Source organism: Triticum dicoccoides, chromosome 5B (assembly GCF_002162155.2).
Source record: "Triticum dicoccoides isolate Atlit2015 ecotype Zavitan chromosome 5B, WEW_v2.0, whole genome shotgun sequence".
NCBI lineage: Eukaryota > Viridiplantae > Streptophyta > Magnoliopsida > Poales > Poaceae > Triticum > Triticum dicoccoides.
This window is the reverse complement of record NC_041389.1, coordinates 415,556,695-415,569,545: the sequence shown is the minus strand read 5'-3', so window position 1 is coordinate 415,569,545 and position 12,851 is coordinate 415,556,695. Positions and strand designations below refer to the sequence as shown.

The 12,851-nt window shown below is 45.3% G+C and overlaps 2 protein-coding genes across 2 annotated transcripts; both read right to left on the bottom strand.

Annotated features, from left to right (window-relative positions):
• Positions 1-1,834: 1,834 nt before the first annotated feature.
• On the bottom strand, positions 1,835-3,344 carry LOC119309689 (WRKY transcription factor WRKY76-like). The gene is made up of 3 exons (XM_037585641.1): positions 3,128-3,344; positions 2,705-3,049; positions 1,835-2,615 (listed from the first exon to the last, which is right to left on the bottom strand). The coding sequence occupies exons 1-3, from the start codon at positions 3,290-3,292 to the stop codon at positions 2,130-2,132; spliced, it is 996 nt and encodes a 331-aa protein (XP_037441538.1). The 5' UTR covers positions 3,293-3,344; the 3' UTR covers positions 1,835-2,129.
• Positions 3,345-10,170: 6,826 nt separating this feature from the next.
• Positions 10,171-10,707, bottom strand: LOC119309688 (30S ribosomal protein S7, chloroplastic-like). Its single transcript, XM_037585640.1, has one exon. The coding sequence runs from the start codon at positions 10,679-10,681 to the stop codon at positions 10,211-10,213; it is 471 nt and encodes a 156-aa protein (XP_037441537.1). The 5' UTR covers positions 10,682-10,707; the 3' UTR covers positions 10,171-10,210.
• Positions 10,708-12,851: the final 2,144 nt, after the last annotated feature.

Below are 12,851 nucleotides of genomic sequence, written 5' to 3'. Positions count from 1 at the left end.
AGATATATTCTACCCGATTTTCCATATTCACAACCTCCAAACTTACTGGAGCGCACCCTTAAAAAATTGGAGGGTGCAGAACATATGTACAAACTCATATTTGTCACATCCTAGCCCCGAAAAATTACGCATGTCACATTTATTTTTGTTTGCAATTGCTCAAAATTTCTACTTTTCTTTGGCATTGATTTTTAACAAATCTTAGGCTGGATCAACATCAAATACTTGAAAGTAGTTAACTCACATATATAGGGGCAAAATCTACATGATGGTGCATGTTCATAGTGGCATTTTTAGACTAAGGAAAATAACAAGAAGTAAGTTTCATACACTATTGGACTACATGAATATATAGGCAATATCATTACTCGACATTGCTAACTACAATGACCTTCGAACCGACAACAGCTAGTTAGAGTTGGAGTCCAACGCCTCACTAGTGGCACATGCCTTCGAACTTGGTCTCGCGGGCGACATCAATGCACGACTTCTGGAAGGCTTAGCGCCGCTCGAGTTGGCAGGTGGCGGCACAGTCAACAATCTTCTAGACCGACCTCTCCCTCGCGAGCTCTAACTCATGTTGCTCCTCTGCCACAAGTGTGTAGCGAGCATCATCATCATGGATGGATTGCTCGAGCACCAAGCCTAGTTGGTGTTGCTCGTTCATGTTGATTAGGAGGGGGGATGGGAAGGGGTTGAGCTCGCTAATGTCGGAGTCAAAGTCAACCTCCAAATCCAATATGTCAGAGTTGAGGACATGGACTACTAAATCACAAGTTCTCGAAACTCCAAGGGCAAGGGGGAAGGACAGCCACCCATCAGCGTGGGTCCCAAGCATGAGGCTATGGCGATGTGGGAAAATGAAGCATCGCCGACCAGTGTCACCTGTGATGACACAAGGCGGCTCAACTAGTCCATGGCATGGCAAGGATGGGTTACGTTTGCATTGAATTTAGGGACGAGGTGGGGAGAAAACGATGTGCCCTAAGACGTGTCGCGGCCGAGTCTTTATAGCTGCGGGTGGCGAGAAACAAAGGTGACATGAAACGAAGGGAGAGCGGGCTGGAAAAAAATTCCGAGTGTTTCTTTACCCGTCTAGTCTTCGTATAGGCGATGGTCATTATGTAAGGAGGGGGTGTTATCGACTCTACTAGAGTTGATCTTGGAATTATTATTAGAAGATGTGATATGAGAGCTGCTATACAGACGACGAAATTACAGCCGATGCGTGCACGATCACATGTGGCAGCGCCAGCAGCACGCGTACATGCAGGAGGCAATTGTTTTTTTCTCTTTACTGATGCATGCACAATGTTATCGTTCAGAGATCGTGCAGTCTGTGTCGTGTGTAAAGCCATTCCAATGTGATATTTTGATGTTGAGTATGGCGTTTTGGTGCACAAGATGAACAATAAAATGAAAAAACATAAAAAAATATCGTTTTTTGGTACCAATGGTGCACAAGTTTCTAGGTGCGCGAAACTTCTTGACGATATGATGTCACAAGAGCTCTCGACAAAAATAATCAAAGTCTTAAGAAATGTTCAAATTTTTTATTTTGGAGGAGCTATTTTGTTTTTCTGCCCCGAGCTCCCCAATGTCATATTGCACGCACATAGAAAATTTGTTCATCTTTGATGTATGAAAATTTTAGTTTTTTTTGGCTATTTTGTTGGAATTTAGTGTCTACCCTGTAAGCCGATGAGCTTGTGATCAGCTTTGGGTTTTCAATATATTGTAAAATGACTGTAATGGATTTCAATATTATAGACGAAATTTGTACTACTCCCTCCATTTTTATATACAAAGCCACTATAAATATACATTTTGCATCTATACAAGGTCAGGTAAAGTTAATATATTTTCTCGTACTAACAACATGTTTAATACTTGCATGCATGCAATCATAATCACAGTCAACTACTTTCTCCACTCAGTTTCTTTGCATGCATGTGAAGTATTAATGATCCCAATAAACAAGAAGAAAAGTTGACTTGTAAAGTACATTGCTATCTGTAATCCGAGTTTGTGGCCTTGTATAAAAAATGGAGGGAGTACGTCAGCCTTTTAGTGTTCCAAATGCTACAAAATTTGAAGTTTCTGAAGTTCGCGTAGTCTCTATTGTTACGCTAATAATCCGGCAGCTTCCGCAAGATCGCCGCGGCGAGCGCGTCGGTAAACTTTTGGTCGCCGGTGAGCTCGCGAGCCATCTGCTCCACCAACGCCCTCTGGAATTCTGGGGACGCGACCGCCCGACACACCTTCTTCATGTCCGGCTGCGCCTCCCCCGCATCCAAGACCTGCACGCCTCCCCCGTTCTTGGTGAGGTCCAGCGTGATTGTTGGGCCGGAGGAGTTGGTGGAGATGGAGCACGGCACCGAGCCGCCGCTCCGCTCCGCGCAGCTCGGCAGCTCGCCGGCCCGCGTGGGGTGCGGGTGGTTGTGCTCGCCCTCGTACGTCGCCTCCACCACCGAGCTGTCCTCCGCGCTCCTCTGCACCTTCTTCTTGACAGGGCAGGAAGGCGCGAAGGCGCATCGGAAGTAGGCCCTTGGGGACGGGTTGTCCCGTGTCACCTTCTGCCCGTACTTCCGCCATTGATACCCATCTTTCACCACCTACAGATGCCACCAGTTCCATTAATACTTTGATCAGTGGAGGATCCATTGGGGTTTGAACTACGTTTGATGATCAATTTGGCACTTACGAGGCTCGTGTCCGATGGGTCGATCCGGGTGCAGACCTTCTTGACCTTGATTCTCCGGCAAGTGCCGTTGCTCAGCGGGCTGTCCACATCGACATGCTCGGCCTCGCCCGTGCCTACGTTCCTGTTGCTAATTTCCACATCGCAAGAATGCGAGGCGTCCATGCTCTCCTGGCTCCTCTTCTTGCCTGCCGGCGGCGTCGGCGACGCGGCCGTGCGGGCGCGCTGCTGGCCCTCGCCGTCGGGGCTCTGGCGCGAGACCTGGTTGCCGTACAGGTAGGCGATCATTTCAGTCAGCTTCCGGTTCTCCTCGCTCACCTGCGCCAGCTTCGCCTCCAGGATCTTAGCCTGGAAATTGGCACGATCTGGTCAGCACCTCGTTGGAAGCAATGCAAGAGACGGAGTGGGAAACGATCGATTAAGTACCTCGTCGTTGGTCATGGGAGGTGCTCTGCCACAGGCCGAGCTAGCAACGTCGGCCTCGGTTCTCACGCCGGTGCACCTCACCGGAGAGGGCTCGTGGTCCATGGGACGCCCGACCATGAGGTCGAGGCAGACCGGCGCCGTGTCCATGGTCCAGAAGCAACACATGCACGCCTCTGCGACTGTTCTGGCTGGAGGTAGAAGAATGAAGCACGAGCGGAGGACGCTTGAATGTTTGAGAATAGGCAAAGGGCGCGGGTGATATATACCGGCGGATTTGGGAGACAGGTGGGATCGGGACGCGGGAGATCGGTGACGCAGCTTGAGCGGTAGTCTGGTCTGGCCGGCTCGTTAGACTTGGGAAGGGGCTTCGCGCGCGTCCATTCGATCTGCCGCCTGAGGTCACGCTGATATCGCCTCCGGCTACGTCATCCATTATTGAAGGGGGCGAGGTCACGATTCGCGTCATGGCTGACGGAACAAGCTGCAGAATAGTCTAGTACTGCAATTAATGAAGTGGGCCTCGCGGTCCTCGGATGAATCTGGTGCAGGAGGAGTACTAGTATGCACCAAATCACATGGATTGAGATGCGCGTACTATGCGATCACACTTCGAGATGTGTATGAGAGAAAAGAGTACTCCATCCAGATTCCATCTCCGGCCGGCATGTTTTCCACGAGATGGATGCCAAAGCTCGAGCCCTAGAAAAAGAACATTTTATCTTTTTGTCAACGGAAAAGTGCGGTACTTTCTCTACAGCTCTGGGAGAGTTATTAGTCAGAGCGAACAGGCCTTACTTTGAATGACCTGTTCAGATTGTTTTTGTGTAGAGAGAACGGCTAGCCCCCACGGCCCCACCCCCTCTATTCTTGTAATAATTATTATACAGTTGATTACGTTAAATTTTTTTTATTTTAGCGAATTATTCAGTTGATTCTCTTGTCACGCCTGACCTGTACTAGTAGTACCTTGCAATTAGTTTTAATCTCTTTGGGTTTTCTTTGCTTTGTCGTGTACCCATGACCCTCGCACGACCGCTAAAAGGAGGAGAAGATGGGTGGTGGCTGTGCTAGACGCGCCGCGCGTCACCGTTTTTTCTTTATGTCGAAACTTCTCTAAAAGTACTTTATATACTAGCCCGTCAGAAGTCTTTGTGAATGCTATTGACTTGGAACTTGATTAAAGTCCTTGGCTTTTATTCAACGAGAACTCCCGTGAACTAACATGTGGTTGTGGTTAGATGGTTAGAAGAATAATAATATATCTAACTCATCAGAGTTCAAGTCCCAAATTAGCTATTGATGCTCGTATTCCGATCTAGGTCACTATTGCTATTTATATACCTCTTGTAAGCCGCCTAAGATCGTCGTTGTAAATCCCATGCGTTTGTACATCTCCCGATATAGTAAAGTTTCACTAGCTGGGTCCCGTGGTTTTTACCTTTCTCATTGGAAGGGATTTTCACGTTAAAATCTTATGTCCATTGTGTTGATATTTTATTGCTCGCCTGTCCTATCTCCAATAATCCTCATTTCAAGAAAAAAATCCACATATTCCATGCGTTAAGACAAGGAGTTTGGGTGGAATCACCCTTAGGTCCAACACCAAGTGTAAAGACTAGTTAGTGCCGGTGTCATTGCCCTTAGGGCCTGTTTGGTTCCAATAAGTCACCTGACTTATAAGTCACGCTTGTTTGGTTGTCACCTGATTTATAAGTCACCTGACCACACCTTCCCACACCAATCCACATTATGCATATGATGGGACCCACGCAAAAGGGGGTGACTTATAAGTTTTAAGTTGGGGTGGAACAACTTATGACTTATAAGTTGGGTCTATTTGACAAAATAAGTCATTTTTTTCACTTTTAAACTTATAAGTTGGTGACTTATTTGGAATCAAACAGACCCTTAGCCAACACCAAGGGGTGTAGTTTTGCTCCTATTTTTTCTATGGTTTTTCCTTCTTTCTTTTGAGATAAAGGATTCCGTGTTGAAGTCGATAAATGTGGAGTAATTAATGTGGTACAAGTGCCAACCGCAATTGTCATGTGTGAGAACTGCTTAATTAATCTTGACGGCTTGACTTGGACGTGACGAACACTTGTTTATAACCGATCGGTGCATGTCTCTGCTTTCTCATTAGATTTCATTATCCCCATGCGTTTACACAAGCAATATGACGTGTCCCAGCTTCGTCATCCTTGCCCGAGTGGTTTAGTCTAATCCAAGTTTCACTTCACTTTTTTTAGGATTAACGATTCCATTGTCGACTTTACTATTTACATGTTTGGAGCATCTGTGAAGTTAAACACCGAGGTTAGTCAAAAAAAAAGACATCAAGGTTAGTCAAATTTCCGACCCATCTTTTCCGGCACGTAAGGATAGGCTCTATTTCATTAGTTTACCCGAGTGATAGGATAGGATATGATTTGATGGTTAAAAAGCACCAACGCACCAACATACCTTAATGCTCAAGACACTAGGATTATTAATTAAGCATAAGTTTTTCTTGGAAAATTCCTTGTTCATGTCATCATGTGGGTGTTGTAGAGAACGTGTTATGCAACAAATGTTTTACAATACGCAATCTCACGCAGGAATAATATGAAAGTGCAGAGTAACAATCAACTCACCACCTAGAACGTAGCAAAACTGGAGTAGATGTAGGTGAAGATTCGCCGATTCCCGCTGTTAGGTTGACTGCGAGAATTTCACCTAGAAAATCATAGCACAAAAGTAGACGGTACCTTTGAGGTATCTATGCATACCGATCTAGAGGTTCAGCGGCACTCCATGGACCATCACAAAGAACCGTCGAGAAAATTAGAGAGGAGAGAAGCAACCTAGTGACGTCCCCTTCTAGATCAAATTAGACGGGAAAGAAAACTGGAGCTAGGGCAACGGAGAGGGCAACCCCCAAGGGTTTGGTGTGCTCTAGGGGTGCATCTCTCCCACACACAAACTTCGCGGCTGCCTTCTCAGCCGAGACTGAGGAGGACATCAGGCTCACCAACGACCCTATGTCATTCGAGGGTGGTCCGATGGATCCTTGCTACTTGTGAGCTGCGTTGGGATTTTCCCCGAAGAGGAGAGGAGATACAATACAGTAGAGATAAGTATTTCCCTCAGTGAGAACCAAGGTTTATCGAACCAGTAGGATAATCACGCAAGACCTCGTGAACAACACCTGCACATACAAAAGCAAATACTTGCACCCAACGTGAGCAAGAGGGCTGTCAATCCCCTTGACCCGTCACTTGCAAGGATTAAATCTTGTAGTGGTAGATAGGTCAACTGCAAAATAAAATAAAAGTAAATAAATTGCAGCAAAGGAATTTTAGTTTTTATAATATGATAAAGGTAGACCCGGGGCCCATAGTTTTCACTAGAGGCTTCTCTCTCGAACATATAACATACGATGCATGAATAAATTACTGTTGGGCAATTGATAGAAAACGAATAGTTATGACGTATTCACGACAATGATCATGTATATAGGCATCACGTCCGAGAGAAATAGACCGACTTCTGCCTGCATCTACTACTATTACTCCACCAATCGATCTCTATCCAGCATGCATATATGGTATTAAGTTCATAAAAATGGAGTAACGTCTTAAGCAAAATCACATGATGTAGGCAAAGTAAGCCTAATCAATATGAATAAACCTCGTCGTTTTACCCTTGATAGCAACAATAAAATTATGTGTCTTGTCCCCTTCTGTCACTGGGAAATAGAGCACCGCAAGATTGAGCCCATTACAAAGCACCTCGCCCACTGAAGATAAATCATTCTAGTTGGCCAAACCAGATGGACAGATCTGAGACAAATACAAATCTATAATAATCATTCATAATAAAGTTTAGAAAAGACTCAATTACTTTCAATGAAGTATGTCATCATAAACCCATAATTCATCAGATCCCAACAATCACACTGCAAAAGAAGATTACATCAGATAGAACTACAAGAACACCAAGGAGAACATTGTATTGAAGATCAAAGAGAGAGAGGGAGTCATCTAGCTACTAGCTATGGACCCGTATGTCTGTGGTGAAGTACTCACGTGTCATCGGAAGGTAACAATGATGATGTAGAAGCCCTCCGTGATCGATTCCTCCTCCGACAGAGTACGGGAAAAGCTCTTCAGATGGGATTTACAGAAGATCAGAAGCTTGTGGCAGCGAAAAAAGTGTTTCGGGTGTCTCTCTGTTGGTTTGAGAATATTTATGAATTTATAGAGGTGGAATTAGGTTTGACGGAGTTAAGTGGGGCCCATGAGCTCAGGGGGTGCACTTCCCCCCTGGGGTGCGCCGTGTGAGCTCGTGGCTCTCCCATAGATCTTATGGCTTCCCCCTGAACCTTCTAGGGTCCCTTCTGGTCCAAAAAAACATTGTAAAGTTTCATCACGTTTGGACTTTGTTTGGTACTGTTTTTCTAAAAATACAAAACAAGCAAAAAACAGGAACTGGTACTGCGTATTGGGTTAATAGGTTAGTCCCAAAAATGATATAAAATAGCATATAGTTGCATATAAAACATCCAAGATTGATAGTATAATAGCATGAAACAATCAAAAAATATAGATACGTTGGAGACATATCAATCCTCCGCCTGTATCCAACACGGGAGACGGGCCCAGCCCCACGCCACCGAGGTGACTCCACCTACGGCCGGGACCAACGAAGATGCCAAGGAGGAGGTTAACTCCCTGATCCGCCATGTGGAGGAGCGACATCCTCCACACATGTTGATCCGGCCTTGACGGGCGGGTCGTCCACCACGCCAGCTCCTTGCGCGTCTACTCCTCCCCCACCACCGTATTTTATTGCCATGTGGGACGTGACGCCGGAGCAGGAGACATATGTATCTTACCCTACAACGCCGGGAGGAGAACAAGTCATGGACAAATCGGGTAATGACCTCGGCACAATGGGGCAGTCTCAAACCGGTGTGGAGTAGGCTGACTCTAAACAAGGGCGTGAAGGACATGATGGATGTCTTCGCAACCGGTGTGGAGTAGTGCTAAGCGTCCATCATGCATCTTAATTCATGCGTGGTAGTATAACCAGTAGCCCTCAAGGTGCGTGTCGATACAAAATTCGGTAGATAGCTAGACACTTAGAAAAAGTACTTCATAGTTTTGCATTTTGCCTTTCACCAAGGTGCGGCTTGGTCAGGGAAGATGTCGAGCTGCAGGTTGGTGAATCACCATCTTAGAAAAAACGCAGTGTGCAGTAGCCTTCGAGACTCAGGTTGGGCACAAGCAGCCGACCCAAGGATTGAAATCATTCTCGGTAGGATCTTTATTTGCTAAGTGAAAAATTGCAGATCTAGTAGCCCTTAATACTCAGGTCGATTTGCATAAATCGGCCCGAGGATGGAGTCTGACCTCACGTACATACTTAGAAAAACAACAGATGTGAAGTAGCCCCGAGACGCAGGTCAGGCGTAAGCGGGTGGTTTGTGGATTAAATATTCCTCAGAAACCCTATAGCACTTACTACTTGTTAGAAACATGAACACAACAACCCCCGAGACAGAGGCCGGCTCAAAGAGGTGATCCTAAGATCGAATCATGTCGGATCACTTAGCACTGCTCAATTGCTTCCATTTTCGACATATGCAGAAAGTTGCTCAGGAGTTCCAGCTCCTCACCGCAGACTTGGTGAGGGCGAAGGACTAGTTGGGCCAGTTGGAGCTCAAAGCAAAACACCTTGAGCAGAGCATCAGAATCGCCGCAGGTATGGCACATCTGTTATGTCATTTTTTTACCAAGGTAATCATTTCTCCTTCGTCTTGCCTTTTGTTTTCACATCACTCGAGAAGCGTGTTGCCAAGCTGGAGATGCAACTCCCGTTGGCTCAGCAACAAGTTGAGTCCGTCTGGAAAGAAGCTTGACTTTCCCAGGAAGAGGCCCAAGAGACCGCCACACTCCTTCAAGAGGAGCAAGAATTCGGCCAACCTGCCTGAGCCGCCACCACCTTCCTCCAGGAAGTCATCAAGAAGCATGTCGGGTTGTACAATTAGGTCAAGCTTGAGCGTGACACCATGGCCGAAGACGTCAAGAACCAGGCCCCGGATCTACCAGAGACCAAGGTGCACCGGGCCAACTCTAAGGAGGAGGTAAAGTAGGCGACGAAGAGCATATCCTCTAAGCCATATCTTCTGAAGTGCATTTTCAGACGTCAGGTGTATTTTTTTCGAAAAGGGGGGTTACCCCAGCCTCTGCATCAGAAAGATGCATACGGCTCATATTATTAAAAATGAAACCAGTATCAAAGTCTCCAGTGTCTCAAAGTACGAAATGAAAACAGAACGCTCATATGAGCCTAATCAAAAAGCCACAACCGGCAGGCAAACAAAATAGGAGCACTACATGCCTATCCTATTACATGACCGCCATCCAAACCGGTTGAAAATAACCCGAGCTACCATCTCCCATCGGGTAGACGCAGTAGCCAAACGCCCCCTGGCCTCCGTCGGAGTGAGTAGCGACCACATACGGATCAATGCTGTGGCCCTGAAGATAACCTACAAAAAATGAAAGTTCGTTGCTCTGTTAAAAACCAAATCATTTCTGCAGTTCCAGACTGCCCATAACAAGGCACAAACTCCAACACGAATGTGCCTTGCTATATCCGAGTTAACCCATCAAGCCATGTTCCAAATAACATGTTGATAGAGGTAGGTGGAGTAATATTAAAAGCAATATGAATCAAACGCCAAAGAATCTTAGCCAGCGGACAATCTAGAAAGAGGTGCCTGATAGTTTCGTTATGATCACAAAAACTACACCTAGCAGAACCCATCCAATTGTGTTTTGCCAGATTATCCTTTGTCAAAATGACTTGTTTATGCACAAACCACATAAACACTTTGATTCGCAAAGGTACCTTAACTTTCCAGACGTGCTTCGAGCAAGGAATGACACTAGTGTTTATGACATCCAGATACATGGATTTGACCGAGAACACGCCATCCTTAGTTAGTTTCCAATACAATCTATCCGGCTGCTGAGACAGTTGGACATCCATCAGCCACGGATCCATGTGTCTACATACATAGATTCTGTTCATGGATTAACGAAAATATCCAAGAGCTCTATTTGCCTCTGCCATTCTATGAGTCGCTTCCTTTTTGCGTATGGCACCCCCACTCCCTTTGGCAGCATCTACTAATTCGGAACTTAATTTGAAAGCCATATTTCGACCCGGATGCTTTTGGGATGCTTCTAATAACCAACGAATGGCAAGTGCTCTTCCTTGTTTAGATCCTATTTCAATCGGAACTTTCCGCGTCGATCCTTTTTTATTACGTCTTGTTTTTACTCCTATATTGGGAGTTACTCTACGTATTGCTTGACGTAAAACCAATAGTGGATTTGTTTCTGTCTTTTGTTGAATCTTTTTCACGGCTCGATAGAGAATTTGATAAGCCAATGATTTTTTTCCGTCTTTCATAATACGGTTAACCACCATGTTAACTAATCGATTACGAAAAATTGGATCGGATTTTGCAGTTCTTTTTTCTGCAGTACCTCGACGTGACATGAGCGTGAAAGAGGTTCAAGAATCCGTTTTCTCTTCGTACAAGATGAAGCGAGGCCTCCCAACGATCGCCTACCAGCGTCCTCCGAAAGCTAATATTGAGAGGTGTGGACTGTAAGCCGGTTGCAACGTAAGCTTCTCGACGTTGAACAATGTTGTACAAAGTAGGATATTGAAGTGCCAGGGGCATCTCCCCAAGCCACGTATCCTCCCAGAATCTCGTATTAGCCTCATCACCGACTAACATCTTTGCCCTATTAAAGAAGAGGGGCTTGACTCTCATCAACCCTTTCTAAAACGGTGAGTCAGTCGGTCGCACAGTCACCTAAGCCAATGTTTTAGACTGAAGATACTTATTTCACAAAATCTGAACCCAAGTAGCCTCTGTCTCGGACGAAAGTTTAAATAGCCCACTTGCTAAGGAGACATCTATTCTTGATGTCTAGATTTTCAATGCCTAGACCGCCTTGGTTCTTCGGCCTACAGATGATGTCCCATTTTGCAAGCCTATACTTTCGTTTCAACTCATCATTCTGCCAAAAGAATCTAGATCGATAAAAGTCTAACCTCTTTCCGACCCCCACCGGGACCTCAAAAAAGGATAAAAGAAACATAGGCATACTGGTGAGGACCGAATTAATCAGAATTAATCGCCCTCCATATGACATGAGCTTCCCTTTCCAATAGCTCAGTTTCTTTTCAAAATGATCCTCGATGCACTTCCACTCCTTGTTTGTCAGCTTACGATGATGAATGGGTATACCTAAGTACGTGAACGGCAACCAACCCAACTCACATCCGAACAATTGTTTATGCGCCTCCTGGTCATCATTAGCTCTTCCAAAGCAAAACAATTCGCTCTTATGGAAGTTAATCTTGAGCCCAGACAATTGTTCAAATAAGCACAACACAAGCTTCATGTTTCTCGCGCCAAGTCATGCTCCATAAAGATGATAGTATCATCAGCATACTGCAATATGGAGATACCACCATCAACTAGGTGCGGAACCAAGCCACCAACCTGCCCCGCATCCTTAGCCCGACCTATTAAAATAGATAGCATATCAACCACTATGTTGAATAGAATCGGTGACATGGGATCTCCTTGCCTTAGTCCTTTGTGTGTCTGGAAATAGTGACCTATATCATCATTCACTTTAATCCCTACACTCCCTTTTTGCGTAAAGGATTCAATCTGGTCTCGCCAGGCCTTGTCAAATCCTTTCATACGCAAAGCTTGTTGAAGGAAAGACCATTTAACTTTATCGTATGCTTTTCCAAAATCCACTTTAAAAACCACACCATCTAGTTTTTTTGAGTGGATCTCATGGAGCGTTTCATGCAAGACGACCACCCCTTCAAGGATATTTCTATCTGGCATGAAAGCAGTCTGGGACGGTTGCACAACTGAATGCACAATCTGCGTGAGTCGGTTCGTCCCAACCTTGGTGAAGATTTTGAAACTGACATTAAGCAAACAGATAGGCCTAAACTGCTCAATGCAAATAGCCTCTGTCTTCTTAGGAAGAAGAGTTATCGTTCCAAAATCGAGCTTGAACAAATGAAGCTGACCAATGAACAACTCATGAAACATCGGCAATAGGTCACCCTTAATGAAGTGCCAGCACTTTTTGTAAAACCCCGTCGGAAACCCATCCGGTCCTGGCGCTTTATTGTTTTTCATTTGTGCAATGGCCTCAAACACCTCCTTCTCCGTCAAAGGAGCAGTCAAAATCTCGTTCTCTTCCATCTCAAGTTGAGGAACATCCTCAACCCTTGACTCATCCAAGGACACAAAACTCTCTTCCGGAGGTCCAAACAACTGCTTATAATAGTTGATAATGTAAACTTTCAGGTTTTCCTGACCAACTATCGTCCCTTCATCTTGTTCTAATTGGAAAATTCTCTTCTTACGATGCTTTCCATTAGCAATCATATGAAAGAATTGAGTGTTGTCCTCGCCCTGGACAATTTTACGAACCTTAGCTCTCAAAGCCCACTTCGATTCCTCCTCGCGTAGAAGCTCTTTCAGCCGCAACTCGGCCTCCACTTTAGTCTCCAGCTCGCTGGTATCTAATATAGAGGTTTCAGCTTTTAACTCAAGGGAGTGAATAAGCATAAGGAGTCTTTCCTTCTCCGCCTTATATATCCCATACGTATGCTTGGCCCATCC